Source organism: Dendrobates tinctorius, unplaced genomic scaffold (assembly GCF_039654945.1).
Source record: "Dendrobates tinctorius isolate UK_male_01 unplaced genomic scaffold, ASM3965494v1 ptg000071l, whole genome shotgun sequence".
Classification (NCBI taxonomy): domain Eukaryota; kingdom Metazoa; phylum Chordata; class Amphibia; order Anura; family Dendrobatidae; genus Dendrobates; species Dendrobates tinctorius.
This window is the reverse complement of record NW_027361739.1, coordinates 18,605,393-18,632,679: the sequence shown is the minus strand read 5'-3', so window position 1 is coordinate 18,632,679 and position 27,287 is coordinate 18,605,393. Positions and strand designations below refer to the sequence as shown.

Below are 27,287 nucleotides of genomic sequence, written 5' to 3'. Positions count from 1 at the left end.
ACTGTGTTCCACTATCAATCCACGCCCCTCACGTGTCACCGGAAGTGACGTGTCTTCCTAGGTAGAGCACATATGCGCTCCACAGCACAAAGCACTCCCCTATTCTGGTAATCACAAGATTTGGGAGCTTCAAAAAGCCCTCCCAGTGTGTTATATTATTTTGTGTTTTTTTACCGTTGTATGTTTGTTTAGATAAAGGCTGCTGAGGCCATAATTATCCAAAGAATTTATGGTGTCCTCATTTTATTTTAAGTGGTATTAAGAGGGTGGAGTTATAGGGTTAAAATAATATGGGTTATCCCATCGGAAAGCATCAACAATACCAGTGTCATGCAGAATGTGGTAATGCCATTTTTAAGATCTCTGCTTCCATTAGTGAATGGAAACATTGACATTCAGCTGCTGAGAACCATCTGTTAGAAGGCATCCGGCTTGTTAAGGGCCAGTCACACTAAGAGATATCGCTAGCAATATCGCTATAACTAGTGACGTTATAGCGATATTGCTAGCGATATCGCTGTGTCTGATACTTACCTACGACCGGCTCCCCCGCTGGTTATCGCTGATGGCGCAAGAACGTTCAGGACTGTTTCTCGTCGTCAGCTTCCTGCGGCGCTTCCTGCTGTGAAGACGAGCGACGCGTGGACGCGGGCGGGAGGACGCAGGATCGCCTGGTGTGACAGGTAAGTAGCGACCCCCATCCCCAGCGATGTCGCTGGTGAGATCTGCCTGTGTGGCAGCTCACTAGCGACCACTTAGCGATGCACCAGCGATCCTGACCGCGTCATATCGCTGGTCGGGATCGCTGGTACATCGCTAAGTGTGACAGTACCTTTACAGCAAGGTATTCTGCACCGTCATCAAGTGGAAAGGGTATTCCAGTCTTTGGATGTAAAATAATGTTCCGGTCCACTGACCGCAAGCAGAGATATGACACGATGGAAGACGTCCAGTATAACCCGAGAGCTACAGAACTCTCCTAGCTGGACACCACTGAGCAAATTACTGAGGTCATCGAGGACTTGGATATTAATGGCCTATGACATCCCCATTAATCAGCTGTTCGTTTTATTCTATAGAAAGAAGATTCCCCACCACCTTGCCCGGTACAGTCTCCATCTGCTGGGTTGGTTATCGGTCCCTATTATACTATTTCTGATGTGGGGAAATTGATGCCACTTTGGTGGTGTCTGACACTAATTTTTGGAAATGTGAACTCTCCTGGTTGGGTCTCCTTCATGCGTGTTGCCTGTAGCAGTAGGCCTCCGAGACCATCTGGCCTCCACTTCCTTTAATTCAACTACCCCTGTTACTATCCTTACATTTTTCTGACAATGGTAGTCTACGAAACTGATATTTTTGCCACCTGAGTGAGGCTCAGCATGAAAGCAGGTAGAGGTGTTGCATGTGGTGTCAGGGCTCCCAGCACAGGAGGCCTTCCCGGATTCCTCACCCACCACGTCTTACTGTGACGTTCAATTGAAAGGTGTAAGTGCTGTCCCAGACCCCGATACCTCATGCCTGACTGCTGCAGTTCCATGCTGCAATTTGTACTGTGGGTGAATTGAGGTCACTTTCCTGGTGTCTGTCCCTCATTGATGTGTTTTGGCAGCTTGTGGGGCCGCTTGAAAGTGTTGTGCATGCGTTTGATTTTGCCTCCCATTGACTGTAATGATATTTGGCTATGTTCGGCGAATATTCCAAATTCGGCGATCATAATCCGGACCGATCATTGATATATTTGCTCATCTCTATTAATGACCCATGACACACTCATTAATCAGCTGTTTGCAAATGGGGGTACACAGTGTACGGAGCCTGAACAGCCCAGCCCTGTACACTGTGTAGTGACCGTTCTCTAATACTGTAGCTCAGCTCCTAATGCAGTGATAGGGAGCTGAGCGGCAGTACTCCAAAACAGCCACTACACAGTTTAAGGCGCTGTGGTGGAGCTACAACCTGCTCTGCGGGGGTCGGATGTCGCACCTCCACTAATCTAATATTGATGACAATTCGATGACTAAGTAGTGGACCACCGCTTTATAGTAATTCCTATCGCAGGCCACTTTCATCTCACAATTCATGCACTTTTTCTATAGAAAGACGAATCTATGTACTAATGTGATAATCTGCTTTTATTATGGATGTACATCGCTGCATGTCTCAAGGAATAAGGAAGGGATGGAGGTGATTCTTGATGAAGTAGAATTCAGCCGGTAATCAGCGGTGTCAAGATCTCATCTCCCATGCCTCTTCCTCCATCAGCAGTTACACACGCAATTTTTTTTATGCATAAATGATGTTAGTATTATGCACAGTAATGGAGCAGATGGTGGTGGTACGTCCTCGCTCCTCCGGCCTCAGGTTGCATTTCAGCCATTTCTGGACATCTAGGTCTAATCACACAAGATGGTGAGGAGAAGTGCAGGATTGTGTGATCTGTGCAGGTGAAGTTTTCCCTGGATTCCTGCAGCACCGTGATTAACCACACGGCCAGGTACGTGAAGGAGCAGCCGCTACCTTCTGTTTGTCATTATTCAGTAGACGAAGGAGCAGCCGCTTTCTTCTGTCTCTGAATATATTGAAGATGAAGGAACATCCGTATCCTTCTCTTGAAATCCTATACAGATGGAGGAGCATCCATGTCCTTCTCTGGAAATCCTATATTGACGAAGGAGCCGCCGCATTCTTCTCTGGATATCCTGTTTAGATGAACAAGGATCCGCGTCCTTCTCTGAATATCCTATTTAGATGAAGGAGCAGCCGCTTTCTTCAGTCTCTGAATATATTGTAGATGAAGGAGCATCCGCATCCTTCTCTTGAAATCTTATACAGATGAAGGAGCATCCATGTCCTTCTCTGGAAATCCTATATTGGCCAGGGGGAGCCGCATCCTTCTCTGGATGTCCTGTTTAGAGGAAGGAGCCACCGTTTCCTTCTCTGGATATCCCATTTAGATGAAGAAGCATCCGCGTCCTTTTCTGGAAATCCTATTTAGATGAAGGAGCCGCCGCGTCCTTCTCTGGAAATCCTCTTTAGATGAAGGTGCAGCCGCATTCCTTTCTGGTCAGTATCATGTATATGAAGGAGCCGCCGCATCCTTCTCTGGTATCATGTAGATGAAGGAGCAGTCATGACCTTCTCTGGTCAGTATCATGTAGATGAAGGAGCAGCCACGTCCTTCTCTGGTCAATATCATGGAGATGAAGGAGCAGCCGCTTCCTTCTCTCTCTGTCTTGTAGGTGGATGTTATGTGATGGAATATCCATACGTTTGTCATAGTCCGGTAATAAAGAAAGTCCAGTGTACTTGTCCAGTCTGATAAATGTAAATGTTCATTCCTAGGTGTTTCAGGAATAGGAACACACGGGCTGATGACCGGATCATGCAGCTTTATATGAAAATCCCTATTATAATTGCCAGACCTGAATTAACAAGCATTTCTCACCTACTGTGTCCCCCCATTTCCTTGTAGATTGTAAGCTTGCGAGCAGGGACCTCACTCCTAATGTCACTGTTTGAATTGTCTTAACTTGTATTGAATTTATTGTCTGTACATGTCCCCTCTTAATTGTAAAGTGCTGCGGAATATGTTGGCGCTATATAAATAAAAATTATTATTATTATTATTATTATAATAGAGCTGATTGCTATCAGCCTAATGCTCCTGTAAGAAGAGAAAAGTACAGATCTGAGAATCAGCGACTCACATATGTATACTGTATACTAAAGGGTTAATGTAATGATTAGTAGAGATGGGAGAATAAATTCTTGGCTGCCCTGGTCCAATGGCCACATCAGTATTCCGTGACAGCTGGACGAAAGCCCCGCAAGCTGCATCATACCCTCTGGATTCCCCAGCCCCCTTCTGATTTGTAGGTCCAGTGTAATATCATCGTGGTAGCATCGCGCACCCATGAAGTCACACCGGGTCTACTAATGAGAAGAGGCGTCAGAGAAGCCGACAGGAAAAGGCGGTTTACAGGGCTCTTGTCTGGTGGCTATGGACTAATGACCTGGGTGCTGCACCAGGGTCCTGCGAATCGATTCTTTCTTATGTAATAACGATATACATGTGTTACTGGGCAGTGGTAACACTATGGATGTCCCTATTGCGATACTTACATCATTGCCCCATTGGAATGGTGGGTCGGCTGTGCCGGACTCCACGTCGCTCCAGTTTATGGAGTGGAAGAAAAGTTGCTCTCTGATGAATGATGTTATAGGATACCGAGCAGATGGCGTTTTGCAGAGAAGCTGGAAAATGAGAGAGACCATTAATCATTATATTGTGTGATTACTGATATGATACGGACAGTCCATAGACATTGTGTAATAACATATCTTCTATGTCCCCTTATAATCCCCCATTATCCTTCTTCTTCTGATCCTACTTACCCCTTCTAGGATGTGAAGGGCATCGATTGGCATCCCGGGTGGAATATGTGGGTCGTCCTCCCGCAGAGACCGGTGGTATTCCTCCAATGTGCCTGTGCTGTAGAATGGCTGTTCCCCCACAATCATATTGTACATGATGACACCAAATGAGAAGGAATCTGCCAGATGGTTGAAACCTTCTCTATCCATTATCTGTGGGAACATAAGATGGGAGATGAGCTGAATATACCGGGGAGGGGATATACACACAGAGACTACGAGGACTGGTCTGTGGTTAGCTATGAGCCGGATACAATGGGATCAGATTAATACTCAATCCTACTATCGGCATCAATCACAGAGGGATGTTCCTTACCTCGGGTGCGATGTACCCTTGGGTGCCAACAAAATTATATAAAAGGTCATCCTCGGCCACATTCACGGCTGATGAGCCAAAGTCTGAAATTCTTATATGTCCCATGTCATCGATGAGGACGTTCTGAGGCTTCAGGTCACTGCAGGGAGAAGGAGCAGACACTGTTTGTGAGGATAATTCATGAACAGAACCTTCTACAATAGATTTTGTAAGGAGACAACAGAGATTTATAAAGATGAGCTGATTACCAATGTATCACGCCGTGTTCATGGAGGTACTGCATTCCACAAACCATTTCTGCAGCAAAGAGTCTGTGGAGTAGAAAGTAGAAGATGTATCAGTGGTTACATACACAATCATACAGAGAACATCAGGAGATCACACTTCGTGTCCTATTCAGGGCTTCATTTTCTCCTACTGTAATTTCTCTAGGACTACAATGTACGGTCAGCGGATTATCAGCTGGTAGAAATTTACCTTGATGTTTCCATATCGAACGATACAGATTGAGACAGGTGACCGTACAGATCTCCTCCGGCCGCATACTCCATGGCTATGATATACTCTGTCGGTGACTCTATACAGCCCCGCAGAGTTGGTATGAAGGGGTTGCCGAGAGCCATTCTTAGGATATATATTTCTGTAGTGATTGAATCTTCATCACATGAACTTTTTGCAATTATTTTTACGGCCAGCATCTCGTCAGTGTCTGGCTCGGATGCCAAGATGACCTGGAAAAAGACACAAGAGATCAGAACAAACTCTGCCATCTATTATCGGGATCTGTCTAATGTAGAGGTTGGTGATTAATTGTCCCTATGGGCCACATGAGAGACTGTGGCTGTTGTGGATGGCCGAACCAACAGGCAAAACTTATTATAATACTACTAATATTATATATGCATTTATATCACTTAAGTCTGTGGGCTCACTGTTACTGCGAATATACAGTATACCACTCAGTATGACGGAGCCCACATCTTCCTACAAACAGCATGATGTCCCCACTGCTCCCCACACACAGAATGATGCCCCCACACGGTTAGACAGACCCTACAGTCCCCTACATACAGGATGATGAACCCTTCATGTCCCACACAATATTGTGCACCCCACAGCTTTTTACAAATAGCGTAAATATAGAATATACCCAATAAGAAGAAGAAAAAGGGGAAGGGGGCTCAATATTATCAATAAAGGAGAATATGTCAAGTTTACAGAAATAATTCTAATAAAAACAAAAGTGGTTGGGAAAGAGACGACTATAAGAATCACAGAGGGAAACAGACAGAAATCGATTGATGGCTCTAATGACAAAATGATATAGGAATGAAAAAAAAAACAGACATAGGCTGGTTTCACATTAGCGCTTTTTAAGCGCACGCACGGCCGGGGGTAGCTCCGCCACCGAACCGGCTCTCTGCCCGGCGTTCCCGCCCCTTGCTTGTAGCGCCGCCTCCTAGCGCACAGCGGCGCCTGCGATCGGCGCCTGCGATCGGCGCACCCTATCTTTAGCATAGGGTGCGCAGATCGTACGCAGGCCGTGCGCTAGTTGCGCTTTGACCTGCGCTGCGCACTTTTGACGGTGCGCCGTGCGCGCCAAAATCAAACTTTTCGGATTTCGGCGTGCTCGGCGCACCGTCAAAAGTGCGCAGCGCAGGTCAAAGCGCAACTAGCGCACGGCCTGCGCACGATCTGCGCACCCTATGCTAAAGATAGGGTGCGCCGATCGCAGGCGCCGCTGTGCGCTAGGAGGCGGCGCTACAAGCAAGGGGCAGGCACGCCGGGCAGAGAGCCGGCTCAGGGGCGGAGCTACCCCCGGCTGTGCGTGCGCTTAAAAAGCGCTAATGTGAAACCAGCCATACATTGGTGGAGAGAAAAATGCTCAAGATAAACTTAGCGAATAGACAAATTCAGAAATAGGTGTACAGCGATACAAGTAACAATGTACAGGACAAATAAAGCTCCGTGGGTCTGTAACACTGCTCATCTTAGGCATGGCAGACCAGTGTAACAAGGCTAGCCTGGAGGGGGCACCACTGGTCTTGCATCTCCCCATACGATTTCTATGAGGACAGGTTTAGGGGATTCTTGTCTCTCACTATTTGGATTTTTTGATGATTTGTTGATCGACTTCTATCTATTTCCCTCTGTGAGTCTTTTGGTTCTTTCCCAACCACTTTTGTTGTAATTATTTCCCAATAAACTTCATATATTCTCCTTTATTGATAATATTGAGCCCCCTGCCCATTCTCCTTCTTCCTATTGGGTATTTCCTATATTTATGCTATTTGCCCTTTTTGGAATACTCAGTTTAGGCTTTCTAGAGGTCCAGATGTGGTCGGGGAGCCGCACATTGCCCACCTGTCACTAGTTATCCCAATTATCATTGCATATGGACACCCTGTAATGAATATGTCTGTCCTCCTGTGTATCGGGGTCAGGACACATTGGGGGGGCACAGAGGAGAAATTCACACTTACCTTTCCGAAGCCTCCCTCTCCCAGATCTTCATGTAATACAAGGTGGCAAAGGCCTCTTTCACACATCAGGTTTTCGCCGTCAGGCGCGATCCGGCGCTTTTGACAGAAACCGGATCCGGCGAAATGCAATGCCGGATCCGGTTTCCCCCCCATTGACTTGCATTTGCGCCGGATCGCGCCGTATGGCCATGCGTTTCATCCGGTTTTCGCCGGATCCGGCAATGTGTCGCGATCCGGCGTCTGGAAAAAACGGCTACTGTAACGTTTTTTGTCTCCGGCGAAAAAGCCGGACACGCCGGATCCGGCACGTCCGTCTTTTTCACACAATGAAAGCCTATGAGCGCCGCAATGCGCCTGATCCGGCGGAAGCCGGATCCGGTGGCCGGATCCGGTTTTTTTGGTCTGAGCATGCTCAGTAGCTCTGCCCACAAGACATATATAAAAGCAAGACAGTGGGACCCACAGCCACACCCAACATGCCACCCAAGAAAGCAACCAAGCGAAGCAGGAGAAGGCAGGAGACCACTGCAGCACCATCAGCACCACCACCACCCCAAATGGAGCAGCAAATGGAACATGCTGAGGAGGGGAGGCCAGCAGCAGATGAGAGACGGTAATTATCAAATCCCCCATTCCTCCAAACTAGGGCTATTGAATATCAAGATATTCATTGGCCCTTTGTTTCTCTTTATTCAACAGCCGCCCAATAGATGCAGCAGCAGCAGCAATGGCAGCAGCTGGAACACCACCCACAGGCATGGAGTGTGGCCACCAGGAAGACAGCACATCATCTTCTGGGAGCCCTCCCTCGCATCGTCAGCGTTTGACGGTAAGTTTTTATTTCCAAAATCCATCATCTCTGTAATATATGTCTATTCATTGCCTTTTATTTCAAAACAGGATTCACAAGATGAAGAGGAGCTCCCAGAAGAAGAAGGAAGGGGTGGACAGACACCTGGAGTGGGCTCACAATTGGTATGTTTTTTGCATCAAACACAGAAACACAACATCACACTACACACAACACATAGAAAACAATGTTCTGCAGACCACACACAGCAAACAAATGCCTACATCCAAAGACATAACATTTTTTGTTTTCTTCTCTAGTCTTCCCAATCAGGTGCTCGGCCAAGAGGTCCTCGCAGTGCCTCCCAGGGTCGTCGGCGACAGCAACGCGGCGGTCACCAGCGTGTAAGTATAAATATTTTTGCTTTGTTTTTTTGCACTTTTTATTTCATTTCTTTTGTGGAGGCTAATTATGTTATTTTTGTCTTTTTCTTTAACAGCCTTCACAGCGTGCTCCCGACTCTGACGGTGAGGATGGAGGACTCGATGTGGACCACCTCATCGATCTCGTCAGAGAAAGGGAGCCGCTCTGGAATATGGCTGACCGCCGCCACGCTGACCTTATCGTTACCCGACGACTCTGGGAGGAAATCTGTTCGCTCCTTGTGGGCCGCTGGGAGGACCTCGATGTTCGGGCCCAGATTAAAGAGCGTAAGTATATACAGTACCGGTTGCTTGATGTAAACCAGGGTTTCCCGAACTCCAGTCCTCATGGTCCCCACGGATCATGTGTTCAGGATTTCTATTTACTATGGAAATCCTGAAAACATGACCCCTGGGGACCATGAGGACTGGAGTTTGGGAAACACTGATGTTGTATACTAACCACTTTGTCCTTTCTCGTTTCAGGGAACAGAATTGTGAATCGGTGGCGGTCTGTGAGGGATCGTTTCAAGAAGGAGTTCAATAAAGAGATGCGGGCCCCGAGTGGATCTGGAGGACGCAGGAGCAAGTACAAGTACGCAGAAGCCCTGTCGTTCCTCCGGGAAACAATGGTCACTAGAAGGTAAATATTACACACCACATGTGAAAAAAAATGTTAGATGTAAATTTTTTTTTTTAGCCAGGGCCATACCATGTCAGTATTTTAATTGTTTTTTTTTTTCTCTTTATTCCACAGCACGGTGAGCAGCACTCGGGAGCCTGCACGATTGGACCCTTCTGAGGCGATCCCTGAGGAGACCGGCACCGAGGGACACTTCGACCGCCCCGGTACATCTGCACCTTCCCAGCCTTCCCACACATTCGACCCATCTGTCCCATCCACCAGCACAGGAGCATCGTGGCCGCCTACATTACATGAAGCTGCTGGTGAGGAGATCGCTTTCCCTTTACCCCACCCTTCTGCCCCTGCCACCTCTAGTACACCTGCGGGTACTGGGCGGCAGCGGCAGAGGGGTCAGGAAAAGACTTATGCGCCAGAGTTCTTGCATCTGAATGCATCTTTCTAGAACTGTCTAAAAGTCTTGTCAGAGCAAATCTCCGCAGGCTATCAGCAGATCAACTCCAGCATTCTGGAGGTGAAGACACTTCTGCAAACCATGCATTCAGAAGCAAGATCTTCGCCAAACCACACCTTTTTCAGGTCTGTTGTGGAGCGCATGGAAACGCTCTCTCCTGCCCAGCAGATGCATGTAATGCATTCATGCCATGCTGCTCTCCAGCAAGTTACCTCCCAACTTCCTCCTCCCACCACAGTAGTTCCTCCACCTGCATCCCCTCCAGCCACTTTCCATCCTCCCCCTCCTATTACATCTACACCCCCTCCAGCCACTTTCCATCCTCCCCCTCCTATTACATCTACACCCCCTCCAGCCACTTTCCATCCTCCACCTCCTATTACATACCATCCACCTCCCCAGCACCATCCACCTCCCCAGCACCATCCACCTCCCCAGCACCATCCACCTCCCCAGCACCATCCACCTCCCCAGCACCATCCACCTCCCCAGCACCAGCAACCTCCCCAGCACCAGCAACCTCCCCAGCACCAGCAACCTCCCCAGTACCAGCAACCTCCCCAGTACCAGCAACCTCCCCAGTACCAGCAACCTCCCCAGTACCAGCAACCTCCCCAGTACCTGCAAACTCCCCAGTACCAGCAACCTCCCCAGTACCAGACATCTCCCCACTTCCAGCAACCTGCCCCGTACCAGACATCTCCCCACTTCCAGCAACCTGCCCCGTACCAGACATCTCCCCACTTCCAGCAACCTGCCCCGTACCAAACTCCTTCCCCATACAACTTGCCATCAACATCATCTGCTCCTACAGTCCCTGCCCAACCCTCCACTCCACCACCCACCACCTCTTCTGCTTCCCACATGTCCACCCATTCTGTAGTTTTTTCCACACCTTCACCTCTAACTGTTCCTTCCCCACCACGATCCCAGTCCTCTCTCCACACTCCCGGTGTCGAAGTGTCCCGCAGCCCCTCCAGCAGTATTTCCACCACACACTACACAGATTTATAATGTGTGTATTTAAATAAAAATGACCAGTTTTATGGTTTCAAAGCTTTATTAAACAAGTTTATTAAAATTTTAAAAAAGTTTACTAAAAAAAACATTTTTCAATAAAAGTTAAATTATTTTACACTGGTTGTCTGTCATTTCTTTCTGCAGCGAAAAAGGTTAAATACAGGGTATTTAAAAGGTGAAATGGTATTCAAAACTAGGTATATAACTGTGGGTAAATTTTAGCTTTTTGCCACAGTTGTGTTCCTGGTTGTGTTTGAAGCAAAGTATTTCACCTAAAAAGTTGTGTTTATTGTTGGTGATTTCCTAACAATGTACACAACTTTTGTTAAAAGGTGAAATACTTTGCATAAAACACAACCAGGTACACACCTGTGGCCTAAAGCTAAAAATAGAGACCATGACAAGATAGCCAACTTTGGTTGGCAAAGGTATATACTGTTGGTACAGAAGGTACACAAGTTTGGTTGGGCACAAATCTTTCACACTCTGTCATCCTGCCAGTGTACTCTGCCTTGAGGTGACATAAAGTATAGTGCAAAATTGTCCCTCATTTCTGAAACCGTCACAGAACTTCTAGTGGTAATGTCATGGTAATCTTGCAAGGTGGTTTCTTCAGAGGTGTCCTCAATGGAAATGGGTTCCTTGCAGATAACAAAATTGTGGAGTACCACGCACGCTTTGATCACCTCGTCCACAGTTTCTGTCTTGAGGTTGATCGCAGTCAATAGGACCCGCCATTTGGCTGTCAGAATACCAAAGGTACATTCAACCATTCTTCTTGCTCTTGTGAGGCGGTAATTAAAAATGCGTTTTGGTCTTGTCAATCCTCTGCTAGAGTACGGTTTCAAAAGGTGTTCTGACAGCTGGAAGGCTTCATCCCCTACACAGACAAATGGCATAGGTGGACCAGATGTTTGCGGCAGCGGTCTAGGTGGTGGGAACTGGAAGGTGTTTCCATACAGTTTGCGCCCCATGGCAGACCGTTTGAAAACTTGAGAGTCATTGGAGCGGCCATAGGCCCCAATATCAACCGCAATAAATTTGTATTCCGCGTCAGCGATGGCCATGAGGACAATTGAAAAATATTTCTTGTAATTGAAATATTCCGATCCCGATCCAGCTGGCTTTACAATGCGGATATGTTTCCCGTCCACAGCGCCCAAGCAGTTTGGAAACTGACATATCTGTTGAAACTTGTCAGCAATTTCAATCCACCTCTCTGTTGTGGGCTCTGGTAAAAACTCTTCAGCTAAGGAGTCCCACAGTGCACGGCATGTGTACTTCACAATTCCAGATATGGTGGAAATCCCGAGTCTGTACTGGAAATGCAGTGACGAAAGGGATTCTCCAGTTGCAAGAAATCTGTGGGGAATTAAAAAACAATAAATTAGTTTTAAATCACAGCATTACATACCAAAACTGACCTATAACAATTGGAGATACAAACTACCACCAACAAGATTGCAGTGAAAGTGTGCTCTGATGCGAGCATATCCAATAAATGTGGCTTACCTTAAAGTCACCATCAGACGCTCTGCGGGTGAAACAGAGAAGCGGCAATAGGTGTCCGCTTTTCTTATGAGGTGTGCAATGCGCTCCACCAAGTAATCAAAATTCTCCATTTTCATCCTAACATATCCAAAAAATGTATCCGGGTTTCGTCGAAGGTCCATGCAGAGTGTAGAATAGACCCCACGCGTCATTCTCTTGGCTGTGATGGGGTGGATCCACAAACGTCGTCTACGATGCCTGATGCGCTGCTGTCTCTCTCTCTCCTTCTCCAGAACAATCACCCTCAAACGATTCGCCTCCGCTATAAAATCCGCCAAATTCTTCAAAATATTTCCAATGACAACATCCATCTTCGCCAGTAACTTGCTCTTCTCTCCAACCTGCACTTTCTCCTCTACAACCTGTCAAAGAAGGGCTGTAGGAACATGCTATATATAGTTTTCCAGTAGCCAATCCCGTTCGGAAGGCCACAAGGGTCAATTTTAAAAACCGGATCCGGAGTAATCCGTCGAAAAACGGATAGAAAAACGGATGTACCGGATGAGACGGATCCGGTTTTGTCTGTCAAGAGAAAGACGGATCCGGCAGAAAACCGGATCCGTCACATCCGGTTTTACGAAACATTTGCCGGATCCGGCGTTCCGGCACGACGCCGGATCGCGCCTGACGCCGAAAACCTGATGTGTGAAAGTAGCCTAACTAAACATCTACCCCATGTGATCACAGGACACCAATTGGTTGCCACTTTCGTACACTTAGTGGTCACATATTCAAGTCCCCGAGTTAATGTAGCAAGAAAAGAAAGTAAAATACAATGTTTAACATCAGGAACATTACAAGTAACAATAAAATAAAACCCTTTCTCCTGCTTTATGATAAAACTATTCCCATAAATGACATATAAAAGTTATTTTCCTGCCTTATGGCCATAAAGTTATCAATGTTATCACATTACTTACCTGCACGAAGATCAGCATAAAAATAAAAAGCAATATCCGACTTCTCTCACTCACCACAGCAGCCTATTACAGTGCCTTGCGAAAGTATTTGGCCCCCTGGAACTTTTCAACCTTTTCCCACATATCATGCTTCAAACATAAAGATACCAAATGTAAATTTTTGGTGAAGAATCAACAACAAGTGGAACACAATTGTGAAGTTGAACCAAATTTATTGGTTATTTTAAATTTTTGTGGAAATGCAAAAACTGAAAAGTGGGGCGTGCAATATTATTCGACCCCTTTAGTTTCAGTGCAGCAAACTCACTCCAGAAGTTGATTGTGGATCCCTGAATGATCCATTGTTGTCCTAAATGACTAATGATGATAAATATAATCCACCTGTGTGTAATCAAGTCTCCGTATAAATGCACCTGCTCTGTGATAGTCTCAGGGTTCTGTTTGATACACAGAGAGCATCATGAAGACCAAGGAACACAACAGGCAAGTCCGTGATACTGTTTTGGAGAAGTTTAAAGCCGGATTTGGATACAAAATGATTTCCAAACCTTTAAACATCCCAAGGAGCACTGTGCAATCGATTATATTGAAATGGAAGGAGTATCATACCACTGCAAATCTACCAAGACCCAGCCGTCCCGCTAAACTTTCATCTCAAACAAGAAGAAGACTGATCAGAGATGCAGACAAGAGACCCATGATCACTCTGGATGAACTGCAGAGATCTACAGCTGTGACAGTCTGTCCATAGGACAACAATCAGTCGTACACTGCACAAGTCTGGCCTTTATGCAAGAGTGGCAAGAAGAAGAAGCCATTTCTCAAAGATATCCATAAAAAGTGTTGTTTAAGTTTGCAACAAGCCACCTGGGAGACACACCAAACTTGTGGAAGAAGGTGCTCTGGTCAGAAGAAACCAAAATCGAACTTTTTGGCAACAATGCCAAATGATATGTTTGGCGTAAAGTCAACACAGCTCATCACCCTGAACACACCATCCCCACTGTCAAACATGGTGGTGGCAGCATTATGGTTTAGGCCTGCTTTTCTTCAGCAGGGACAGGGAAGATGGTTAAAATTGATGAGAAGATGGATGGAGCCAAATACAGGACCATTCTTGAAGAAAACCTGTTGGAGTCTGCAAAAGACCTGAGACTGGGACGGCGATTTGCCTTCCAACAAGACAATGATCCCAAACATAAAGCAAAATGTACAATGGAATGGTTCACAAATAAACGTATCCAGGTGTTAGAATGGCCAATTCAAAGTCCAGACCTCAATCCAATCGAGAATCTGTGGAAAGAGCTGAAAACTGCTGTTCACAAACGATCTCCATCCAACCTCACTGAGCTCGAGCTGTTTCCCAAGGAAGAATGGGCAAGAATTTCAGTCTCTTGATGTACAAAACTGATAGAGCCATACCCCAAGTGACTTGCAGCTGTAATCGCAGCAAAAGGTGGCGCAACAAAGTATTACGCTAAAGGGGCCGAATAATATTGCACACCCCACTTTTCAGTTTTTGAATTTCCACAAAAATTTAAAATAACCAAAAAATGTTGTTCAACTTCACAATTGTGCCCCACTTGTTGTTGATTCTTCACCAAAAATTTACATTTGGTATCTTTATGTTTGAAACACGATTTGTGGGAAAAGGTTGAAAAGTTCCAGTGGGCCGAATACTTTCTCAAGGCACTGTATATACTGTATGGATGAACATTATATAGGGCCTATTATATACTGTATGGAGGAGCATTATATGAGGCCCATTATATACTGTATGGGAAAGCATTATATGAGGCCTATAATATACTGTGTGGAGGAGCATTATTTGAGGCCTATAATATACTGTATGGTGGATCATTATATGGGGCCCATTATATACTTCATGGAGGACCGTTATATGAGGCCTATAATATACTGTATGGAGCAGTATTATATGAGGTCTTTTATGTACTGTATCGACAAGCATTGTATGAGGCCTATAATATACTGTATGGAGGAGCATTCTATTGGTCCCATTATAAACTGTTTAGAGGAGCATTATATGGGGCCATTATATACTGTATGGAGGAGCTTTATATGGGACCTATTTTATACTGTATGGAGGAGCATTATATGGGACCAATCTGCAGCCCACATTATCCACGGCCACTGTGCATCATAGCAGTGGGCCAGAACAGGGATAGAAACATGTGGCGACTCTTCGCCTGGGCGAACACCTTTAGGGCAGGAGTTGGTTGGACTGAGGAGATGAAGGAAGTTGGAGCTTCGACTAGATCAGTAAGGATGCTTTACCAGAGGCAGCCAAACCAGGTGGCTGACGATTTCGAGTCTGGAACGAAACAGGCAGAAGGAATTGTCATCATGGCGAAGTTAGGCCAGGAAGGAACTGGGGGGAGCAGCCTAAGGTGGTCCGGTCCGGTCGTGTGCTGCACAGAAGTGACAGCAAAGCAGGGAAAGATGAGGAGACAAGTGAAATTCATGATAGGCCAACTATAGATGTAACTTGTGAAGTATTGAGTAAAGAGTATGTTCAAGTTATCCTGGACTGAGTCTCTATTACTGGGGGTCGCCTGGAAGAGGGACCGTCGCCGCCTGTCAAGTGCCCGGGGGGACCTGAACCTGGAGATGCAGATACGCTGAGAAGAGGAATACTGTTTTCTGTGAGGTAAGGTCAGGACACATGCTTCAGTCAGTCAAATCAGATCTCACACTTTGCACTGACGAGGGGCAGTACCCCGAAACACAGTGTCTGCAAATTGAGATTCTGGGTTGGCTTTTATCCTAAGTCATGTAACAAGGCTCGTTAAAGGGTCGACATTGACTTTTAGGATTGCTACTTCCAATAGGTGGCACTAGAGTTCTAGTCCTCTTCCTCCCTGAAGAGACAATTTGCATAATTAGCATATTTCCCAGAGGAGCATTGCGGCTTTAAGTCTCCTCATCTCGACATGCTTAGCATGTCATTCTCCGCAAGGAGAAATTATACTTCTTGGATATCGGTCAGACGCCTCTCTCACAGCCAAACCAGATCCCACACTTTGCACTGACGAGGGGCAGTACCCCGACATACAGTGTCTGCAAATTGAGATTCTGGCTTGGCTTTTATCCTAAAGGCTCCGTTGCACACAGCAATATTGCTGGCGAGATCGCTGATTTTGTGACACATCAGCGATCTCTCCAGCGATATTGCTGTGTGTAACATCCAGCAGCGACCGCCCCCCCGCCGGGTCTCGCTGATCATGCTGGATCGACCTGGGCCGTTTTTTGATCGCTGGTCTCCCGCTGGCCAGCGCGCATCGCTGCGTGTGGCAGCGGGAGCCAGCGATCAGCGACGCTGCACGCTGGTATCCAATGTAAACATCGGGTTTCTAAGAGCCGCGCGGCTCTTAGAAACCCGATGTTTACGTTGTATACCAGCTTGCTCACTGGTCCTGATTGCTGGAGGGGCAGTCTAACATGTCCCAGCGATCCCATCCATGTCGGATCGTTGGTGGGATCGCTGGGTCATCGTTATGTGTAACGGGGCCTTTAGTCATGTAACAAGGCTCATTAAAGGGTCGACATTGACTTTTAGGATTGCTACTTCCTATAGGTGGCACTAGAGTTCTAGTCCTCTTCCTCCCTGAATAAACAATTTGCATATTTCCCAGAGGAGCATTGCGGCTTTAAGTCTCCTCATCTCGACATTCTTAGCATGTCATTCTCCGCAAGGAGGAATGATACTTCCTGGATATCAGTGTCTCTGGTCACGACTACAGTCCTTCCCACCCCCTTACAAACTCTGGCCTTGTTCAAACTATACCCGGGTTTATTCTGGATGGGGGTTAATTTGTGAAGTAGCATTAGTGAAGTAGGCAGGAGTTGTGCTGGTCAAGGGGCGGGCCCACCGGAGGATTCTCCAATTTCCCGGTGGGCCAGTCCGACCCTGTGCAGAAGATTTAGTCAGTCAGTGTACCTGTGTCTACCTCCATGTCCTGCCGAGTGAGCCGAACTACCACAATAATTTGTGTTCAATAACCTTATTTAGGTAGAGTATTGTAATTTGCATTAATAAGTAATCATACTATGTAGAAATAGGCTTGATGAACGTATGTCTAATAATAAAGAAATGTATATATAGTGGAGAAAATAAGTATTTCATACACTGCCGAGTTTGTCCGTTTTCCCACCTACAAAGAATGGGGAGGTCTGTAAATTTTATCGTAGGGTACAACTCAACTGTAGGAGACGATCTAAGAAAAAAAAAAAAAATAACAGAAAATCATATTGTATAATTTTTAAATAATTAAATTACATTTTATTGCATGAAATAAGTATTTAATCACCTATCAACCAGCAAGAATTCTAGCTCTCACAGACCTGTAAGTTTTTCTTTAAGAAGCCCTCCTACTCTGCACTCATTACCTGTATTAATTGCACCTGCTTGAACTTGATACCTGTGTAAAAGACACCTGTCCACACAATGAATCACACTCTATCCTCTCCACCATGGCCAATACCAAAGAGCTTTCTAATGACACAAGGGACAAAATTCTAGACCTTCAGAAGGCTGGGATGGGCTACAGGACAATAGGTAAGCAACTTGGTGAGAAGGCAACAACAGTTGGCACAATTATTAGAAAATGGAAGAAACACAAGATGTCCGTCAATCTTCCTTGGTCTGGGGCTTCATGCAAGATCTCGCCTCCTGGGGTAAGGATGATTCTCAGAAAGGTCGGGTATCAGCCCAGAACTACACAGGAGAACCTGGTCAAATGACCTGAAGAGAGCTGGGACCACAGTCTCAAACATTACCGTTATTAACAAACTACGCCGTCATGGATTAAAATCCTGCAGGGCATGCAAGGTCCCTGTGCTCATGACAGCACATATGCAGGCCTGCATGAAGTTCGCCAATGACCATCTGGATGATCCAGAGGAGGCATGGGAAAAGATAATGTGGTCAGATGAGACCAAATAAAGATTTTTTTCTTCATATCCATTCCACTTGCCATGTTTGCAGGAAAAAGAATGAGTACATCCCTAAGAACACGGTCCCAACCCTGAAGCATGGCGGGGAACCATCATAATTTAGGTGTGCTTTTCTGCAAAATGGACAGGATGACTGCCCATATTGAAGGGAGGGTGGATGGGGTCATGTATCGTAAGATTTTGGCCAATAACCTCCTTCCCGCAGTAAGAGCATTGAAGATGGGTTGTGGCTGGGTCTTCCAGCATGGCAATGACCCGAAACACACAGCCAGGGCAACTAAGGAGTGGCTCCTTAAGAAGCATTTCAAAGTTATGAAGTGGCTTAGCCAGTCTCCAGACCTGAACGCAATTGAACATCTTTGGAGGTAGCTGAAACTCAATGTTGCCCAGGGACAGCCCCGAAACCTGAAAGATCGGAGAAGATCTTAATGGAGGAGTGGGCCAAAATCCCTGCTGCAGTGTGTGCTAACTTGATCAAGAACTACAGGAAACGACTGACCTCTATAATTGCAAACAAAGGTTTCTGTACCAAATGTTAAGTTCTATTTTTCTATTGTATGAAATATTTACCGTATATACTCGTGTATAAGCTGACCCCCCTATGAAATATTTACCGTATATAGTCGTGTATATGTCGACCCCACTAATTTTGCCACAAAAAACTGGGAAAACTTATTGACTTGAGTATAAGCCTAGGGTGGAAAATGCAGCAGCTACTGGTAAATTTCAAAAATAAAAGTAGATACCAATAAAAGTAAAATAAATTGAGACATCAGTAGGTTAAATGCTTTTGAATATCCATATTGAATCAGGAGCCCCATATGCAGTTCATGATGTGCCCCATAAAATGCTCCATACAAAATACACCCCATATAATGCTGCACAAAGGTTAATAATGGCCCCATTAGATGCTCCATAGAATAATATTCCCCATATGCTGCTCCATAAAGGTTATGGCCCCATAAGATATTCCATAGATTATGCCCCATATGCAGCCCCCATTAGATGCTCCATAGATTATGCCCCCATAAAATGCTCCATAGACTATGCCCCCATAAAATGCACCTCCCATATGATGCTCCATAGATTATGCCCCCATAAGATGCTCCATAGATTATGCCCCCATAAAATTTACCCCCCATATGATGCTCTATAGATTATGCCCCCATAAGATGTTCTATAGATTATGCCCCCATAAGATGTTCCATAGAATATGCCCCCATAAGATGCTCCATAGACTATGCCCCCATGAAATGCTCCATAGACTATGCCCCCATAAAATGCACCCCCCATATGATGCTCCATAGATTATGCCCCCCATAAGATGCTCCATAGATTATGCCCCCATAAGATGCTCCATAGACTATGCCCCCATAAGATGCTCCATAGATTATGCCCCCATAAGATACTCCATAGATTTTGCCCCATATGCAGCCCCCATAAGATGCTCCATAGTTTATGCCCCCATAAGATGCTCCATAGATTATGCCCCCATATGCAGCCCCTATAAGATGCTCCATATATTATTCCCCCATATGCTGCCCCCATAAGATGCTCCATATATTATGCCCCCATATGCTGCCCCCATTAGATGCTCCATAGATTATGCCCCCATAAGATGCTCCATAGATTACGCCCCATAAGATGCTCCATAGATTACGCCCCATAAGATACTCCATAGATTTTGCCCCATATGCAGCCCTCATAAGATGCTCCATAGTTTATGCCCCATAAAATGCTCCATAGATTATGCGCCCATATGCAGCCCCTATGAGATGCTCCATATATTATGCTCCCATATGCTGCCTCCATAAGATGCTCCATATATTATGCCCCCATATGCTGCCCCATAAGATGCTCCATAGATTATGCCCCCATATACTGCCCCCATAATATTCTCCATAGAATATGCCCCCATAATATGTTCCATAGATTGCCACCCATATGCTGCTCCATAATATGCTCCATAGAATATGCCCCATATGCTGCCCCCTTAATATGCTCCATAGAATATGCCCCATATACTGCCCCCATAATCTCCATAGAATATGCCCCCATATGCTGCACCATAATATGTTCCATAGATTATGCCACCCATATGCTGCCCCATAATATGCTCCATAGAATATGCCCCATTTGATGCCCCATAATATGCTCCATAGAATATGCCCCATTTGATGCCCCCATAATATGCTCCATAGAATATGCCCCCATATACTGCCCCCATAATATTCTCCATAGAATATGTCCCCATATGCTGCCCCATAAGATGATCCATAGAGTATGCCCCCATATGCTGCTGCAAAAAAATCACATACCTCTCCTCCCTGGGGGCCAGGTGCCGGGTCCTGAGCAGGCGGAGATACCGGCTGTTGCAGAACCCGCCAGCACCCCGTATAGGAGATGCATGTATGATAGTTGGAATGTGAGATGTATGCCCTTAATGCAGCAATCGACCGGCTGCCCCCCTGGGCAGAGGTAAACGAGGTATCCCACTTCTGACCTCCCCCCACCTTTGTAAATCCCACTGCTATTGTAATGTACGTCTGGCGTCTTAATTGGAGCCTGTTATCTACTGGCCCGACACATATTGATTGTCCTGCCCTCTGTTTGTATATATATTCTGAGACCGATGAGTAAAATGTTGTCACGCTGGAAGTACGTGGAGAAGCAGTGATCTTTTATATGTTCCCATATTACAAAGCCTTTCGAGCCAGCGCCCTTTATTCAGAAGTGAGGAAAAGCAGAGTGGACCTCCTGAAACACGGGGTGGTAATGTAAGAGGTATTACAGCACAGAAGACCCCGTTACACCAGCGCGCTATGGGGGACAGGTGCCGGTGTCGCCGCTCGCTCAGGACCCAGCAACTGAGATATTCACCTGTCCCCGCTCCATCTCTGCTGTCTGCCATGTCATTTGTCACAGTGTGCACGCTAATGTAATTAATTATTATGTCATCTGTCAGTGACATTCAGGCAGCAGAGGGCGCGATGATGTGGTTAGTGCTGGGTAAACGTCACTGACACAGGACGCAGCAGACAGCGGTGAGCAGCGTGGGAACGGGGACAGGGGAATATTGGATATACTTACCCCCGTCCTGGCGCGGTCTCTGCAGCCCTGCTTCTCCTACGGTCTCCCTTCCTTCAGCGGTCACGTGTTACCGCTCATTAAACTCATGAATATGCGCATATTCATGAGTTTAATGAGTGGTACCACGTAACCGCTGAAGGAAGGAAGGGAGACCATAGGAGAACCAGGGGGGCTGCAGAGACCGCGCCAGGACGGGGGTAAGTATGATCTCTGCTCCCCCTCCCCCGGTGACCCCAGGTATATGACTCATGTATAAGCTGAGAGGGGGACTTTCAGCCCAAAAAAATGGGCTGAAAATCTCAGCTTATACGCGATTATATACGGTATTTCATGCAATGAAATGCAAATTATTTATGTAAAAATCATACATTGTGATTTTCTGAATTTGTTTTAGATTCCGTCTCTCACAGTTGGTGTACCGACGATAAAAATTACAGACCTCTCCACTCTTTGTAGGTGGGAAAACTTGCAAAATCGTCAGTGTATTAAATACTTATTTTCCCCACTGTTTATTTATCTGTATAGACACCAAGCTTCAATGTCCTAAAGCATCAGGTTGTTTCCAGATAAAGTTCTATAATGCATCTAAGTCACAGATGTTAATCTAAGTACTCTGGTATAATCCATCTGGTTTATCGATATCTGGACAATATCCAAAGAATACATTAGTACTCAAATAAATTAAATTAAATAAAACTATGTCTGGACTATGTCCAAAAATAATCCATAGATACAGTCAAATAGATGCATAAATATCTGGACCATTATTTTTCTAATTAAATAACTCTAATGCGTCCAGTAATATGATGCATAGAAATTCATCTAGGCAAATATGCTTAGCGTCAGGCCATCCACATAAACAAAATGTTGTCGACACTCAAGATATTCAGCACCAACAAAGAGCCTTAACAGGATCCATGTAAGGTCAGTAAAAATATGCAGACCAAATATCTCTAACTATAATAATGGATAGACTTTTCTTATAGTAGATGTTTTCAAATCGCATCACGATGCGATTACCCTCTTAAATGCAAGATAAGGGGTTTACCAGGAGATAGAATTGAATTCAAGAGTGGAGAGGTGTGGTGTAATAAGATTCCTGCCCTCCTGAGAGCATGTGTGTGATGGAGCGCTGCATGCATTCTACCATAGCCAAGTCTCTTATAACCCCTTCACCCCCCAAGGGTGGTTTGCACGTTCATGACTGGGCTAATTTTTACAATTCTGACCACTGTACCTTTATGAGGTCATAACTCTGGAACGCTTCCATGGATCCTGGTGATTCTGACATTGTTTTCTCGTGACATATTGTACTTCATGTTAGTGGTACAATTTCATTCAAATAACTCGCGTTTATTTGTGAGAAAAACGGAAATTTGGCGAAAATTTTGAAAATTTCGCAATTTTCCAAATTTGAATTTTTATGCCCTTAAATCACAGAGATATGGCACCCAAAAAACTTGATAACTAACATTTCCCACATGTTTACTTTACATCAGCACAATTTTGGAACCAAAATTTTTTTTTGTTAGGAAGTTATAAGGGTAAAAAGTTGACCAGCGATTTCTCATTTTTACAACACCATTTTATTTTTACGGACCACATCACATTTGAAGCCACTTTGAGGGGTCTATATGATAGAAAATACCCAAAAGTGACACCATTCTAAAAACTGTACCCCTTAAGGTGCTCAAAACCACATTCAAGAAGTTTATTAACCCTTTAGGTGCGTCACAGGAATTTTTTTGAACATTTAAAAAAAAATGAACATCTAACTTTTTTTCACAAAAAAAAATACTTCAGGTTCAATTTTTTTTATTTTACCAAGGGTAACAGGAGAAATTGGACTGCAAAAGTTATTGTGCAATTTGTCCTGAGTACGCTGATACCTGATATGTGGGAGGGAACGACTGTTTCGGCGCATGGCAGAGCTCAGAATGGAAGGAGCGCCGTTTGACTTTTTCAATGCAAAATTGGCTGGAATTCAGATCGGACACCATGTCACGTTTGGAGAGTCCCTGATGTACCTAAACAGTGGAAACCCCCTACAAGTGACCCCATTTTGGAAACTAGACCCCCCCAAGGAACTTATCTAGATATGTGGTGAGAACTTTGAACCCACAAGGGTTTCACAGAAGTTTATAACGTACAGCGGTACAATTAAAAAATCATATTTTTTCCACAAAAATGATCTTTTCACCCCAATTTTTATTTTCCCAAGGGTAACAGGACCCTAAAAGTTATTGTGCAATTTGTCCTGAGTACGCTGATAACCCACATGTGGGGGTAAACCACTATTTGGGCGCATGGCAGAGCTCGGAAGGGAAGCAGCGCCATTTGACTTTTTGGCTGGAATTGAGATCGGACACCATGTCGCGATTGGAAAACCCCTGATGTACTAAAACAGTGGAAACCCCCCACAAATGACACCATTTTGTAAACTAGACCCCCTAAGGAACTTATCTAGATGTGTGGTGAGAACTTTGAACCCCCAAGGGCTTCACAGAAGTTTATAACATAAAGCCATACAATTGAAAAATCATATTTTTTCCACAAAAATGATCGTTTCACCCTCAATTCTTATTTTTCCAAGGGTAACAGGACCCTAAAAGTTATTGTGCAATTTGTCCTGAGTACGCTGATACCCCACATGTGGGGGTAAACCACTATTTGGGCGCATGGCAGAGCTCGGAAGGGAAGCAGCACCATTTGACATTTTTGGCTGGAATTGAGATCGGACACCATGTCGCGATTGGAAAACCCCTGATGTACTAAAACAGTGGAAACCCCCCACAAATGACAACATTTTGTAAACTAGACCCCCTAAGGAACTTATCTAGATGTGTGGTGAGAACTTTGAACCCCCCAGTGCTTCACAGAAGTTTATAACGCCCGGGCATGAAAATAAAAAATTCGTATTTTTTCCACAAACATGATCTTTTAGTCACCATTTTTTTATTTTCCCAAGGGTACCAGGAGAAATTGGACCCCAAAAGTTGTTGTCCAATTTGTCCTGAGTACGCTCACGCCCCATATGTGGGAGAAAACTACTGTATGGACACACGTCAGGGCTCGGAAGGGAAGTAGTGACGTTTTGGAATGCAGACTTTGATGGAATGGTCTGCGGGTGTCATGTTGCCTTTGGAGAGCCCCTAATGTACCTAAACAGTGGAAACCCCCCACAAATGACCCCATTTTGAAAACTAGACCCCCTAAGGAACTTATTTAGATGTGAGGTGAGCACTTTAAACCCCCAAGGGCTGCACAGAAGTTTATAATGCCCGGGCATGAAAATAAAAAAATCATATTTTTTCCACAAACATGATCAATTAGTCCCCAATTTTTTCATTTTCCCAAGGGTAACAGGAGAAATTGGACCCCAAAAGTTGTTGTCCAATTTGTCATGAGTACGCTGACACCCCATATGTGGGAGAAAACTACTGTATGGACACACGTCGGGGCTCGGAAGGGAAGCAGTGACGTTTTGGAATGCAGACTTTGATGGAATGATCTGCGGGTGTCATGTGCGTTTGGAGAGCCCCTGATGTACCTAAACTATTGAAACTCCCCACAAGTGACCCGATTTTGGACACTAGACCCCCCACGGAACTTATCTAGATGTGTGTTGAGCACTTTGAACCCCCAAGTGCTTCACAGAAGTTTATAACGCTCGGACGTGAAAATAAAAAAATCATATTTTTCCACAAAAATGATATTTTTGCCCCCAATTTTTTATTTTTCTAAGGTTAACAGGAGAAATTGGACCCCAAAAATAGTTTTGCAATTTGTCCTGAGTAGGCTGATACCCTACATGTGGGGGTAAAACACTGTTTGGGCGCATGTCAGAGTTTGGAACGGAAGGAGCACCATTTGACTTTTTCAACTCAGAATTGGCTGGAATTGAAATCAGACGCCATGTTGCATTTGGAGAGCCCCTGATGTGCCCAAACAGTGGAAACCCCCAATTCTAACTCCAACCCAAACCCCAACACACCCCTAACCCTAATCTCAGCCTTAGCCCTAACCCTAGCCCTGATCCTAGCCCTAACCCAACCCTAACCCTAGCCGTAATGGAAAAATGGAAATAAATACATTTTTTTTATTTTATTATTTTTCCCTAACTAAGGGGGTGATAACGGGGGGTTTGATTTACTACTTATGGCGGTTTTTATGTTTGGCGGCTGTCGCACGCTAAAAGACGCTTTTTATTGTAAAAATAGTTTTTGCATCACCACATATTGAGAGCTATAATTTTTCCGTATTTTGACCCACTGAGTCATGTGAGGTCTTATTTTTTGCGGGACGAGTTGACGTTTTTATTGGTACCATTTTCGGGCACGTGACATTTTTTGATCGTTTTTTATTCCGATTTTTGGGACGCAGAATGAACAAAAACCAGCGTTTCATGAATTTCTTTTGGGGGAGTGCGTTTACACCGTTCCGCGTGCGGTAAAATTGATAAAGCGGTTTTATTCTTCGGGTCAGTACGGTTACAGTGATACCTCATTTAGGTCGTTTTTTTATGTTTTGTCGGTTTTATGCAATGAAAACTATTTTATATAAAAAATTATTTTTGCATCGCTTTATTCTGCGAGCTATAACTTTTTTATTTTTCGCTGATGATGCTGTGTGGCGGCTCGTTTTTTGCGGGACAAGATGTCGTTTTCAGCGGTACCATGGATATTTATATGCGTCTTTTTGATCGCGCATTATTACACTTTTTGTTTGGCGGTATGATAATAAATCATTATTTTTTGCTTCGTTTTTTATTTTTTATGGGGTTCGCTAAAGGGGTTAACTAATGGGACAGTTTTATAGGGCGGGTCATTACGGACGCGGCAATACCTAATATGTGTACTTTTATTGTTTGTTTTTTGTTTTTTGTTTTCAAAAAATGGATTTATTTGGGGGAATATTTTTTTTTTTTGTAATTTATTTGGCGATTTTTTTTTTTGAAATTATTTTAACACTTTTTTTTAATTTTTTTTTTACTTTATTAAATAGTCCCATGTGGGACATCACTGTTCTGTGACAGATCGCTGATCTGTCACATCACAGATCACTGTGACAGATCAGCGATCTGTCACAGGCAGTGCACAAGGCTTCCTCATGCCTGCGCTTTGCAGGAAAGGAGCCCCCGGCAGCAGCGCTGCACATTGCGCTGACGTGTGGGGGTCAGGGAAGCACGGAGGGAGCCCCCTCCCTGCCGATGCTTCCCTTTAACCCCCGGTACACCGCGATCATGTTTGATCGCGGTGTGCAAGGGGTTAACGTGTCGGGAGCGGTTCGTGACCGCCCCTGACACATTGTGTCGGGTGTCAGCTGTGATAATCAGCTGACACCTGGCCGCGATCGGCGGCGCTCACCACGTGGGCGCCGCTGATCGCGGTAGACGTACTATCCCGTCCATGGGCATAGGGGCCCGGGTCCCATGGACGGGATAGTACGTCTGATGTCAGGAAGGGGTTAAAGCTGGTTGTGCCGGCCTTTCGCCGGAAATTATCAGCGGCCCCAGTTGGAACGCATACTGTGTCCAACTATCAATCCACGCTCCTCACGTGTCACCGGAAGTGACGTGTCTTCCTAGGTAGAACACATATGCGCTCCACAGCACAAAGCACTCCCCTATTCTGGTAATCACCAGATTTTAGGAGCTTCAAAGAGCCCTCCCAGTGTGTTATATTATTTTGGGTTTTTTTTTACCATTGTATGTTTGTTTAGATAAAGGCTGCTGAGACCATAATTATCCAAAGAATTTATGGTGTCCTCATTTTATTTTAAGTGGTATTAAGAGGGTGGAGTTATAGGGTTAAAATAATATGGGTTATCCCATCGGAAAGCATCAACAATACCAGTGTCATGCAGAATGTGGTAATGCCATTTTTACGATCTCTGCTTCCATTAGTGAATGGAAACATTGACATCCAGCTGCTGAGAACCATCTGTTAGAAGGCATCCGGCTTGTTACAGCAAGGTATTCTGCACCGTCATCAAGTGGAAAGGGTATTCCAGTCTTTGGATGTAAAATAATGTTCCGGTCCACTGACCGCAAGCAGAGATATGACACGATGGAAGACGTCCAGTATAACCCGAGAGCTACAGAACTCTCCTAGCTGGACACCACTGAACAAATTACTGAGGTCATCGAGGACTTGGATATTAATGGCCTATGACATCGCCATTAATC

The 27,287-nt window shown here is 45.1% G+C and overlaps 1 protein-coding gene across 11 annotated transcripts in view; it reads left to right on the top strand.

The window, feature by feature from the left end:
- LOC141096078 (uncharacterized) overlaps positions 1–27,287 on the top strand; it is a 603,498-nt gene that overhangs the window by 304,257 nt on the left and 271,954 nt on the right. The window contains exon 5 of one of the 11 annotated variants that reach the window (XR_012233575.1): positions 5,449–5,560. The exons of 9 other annotated variants lie outside the window; for them this stretch is intronic. Coding sequence is in view for 1 of the 2 variants with exons in the window: in XM_073582479.1 (XP_073438580.1) it covers positions 5,449–5,544 (96 nt within the window). In the remaining variant the exon portion in view is untranslated. Of the gene's footprint in view, positions 1–5,448; positions 5,561–27,287 lie in introns of those variants that run through there. One more of the 11 variants, XM_073582479.1, reaches the window with a different exon arrangement.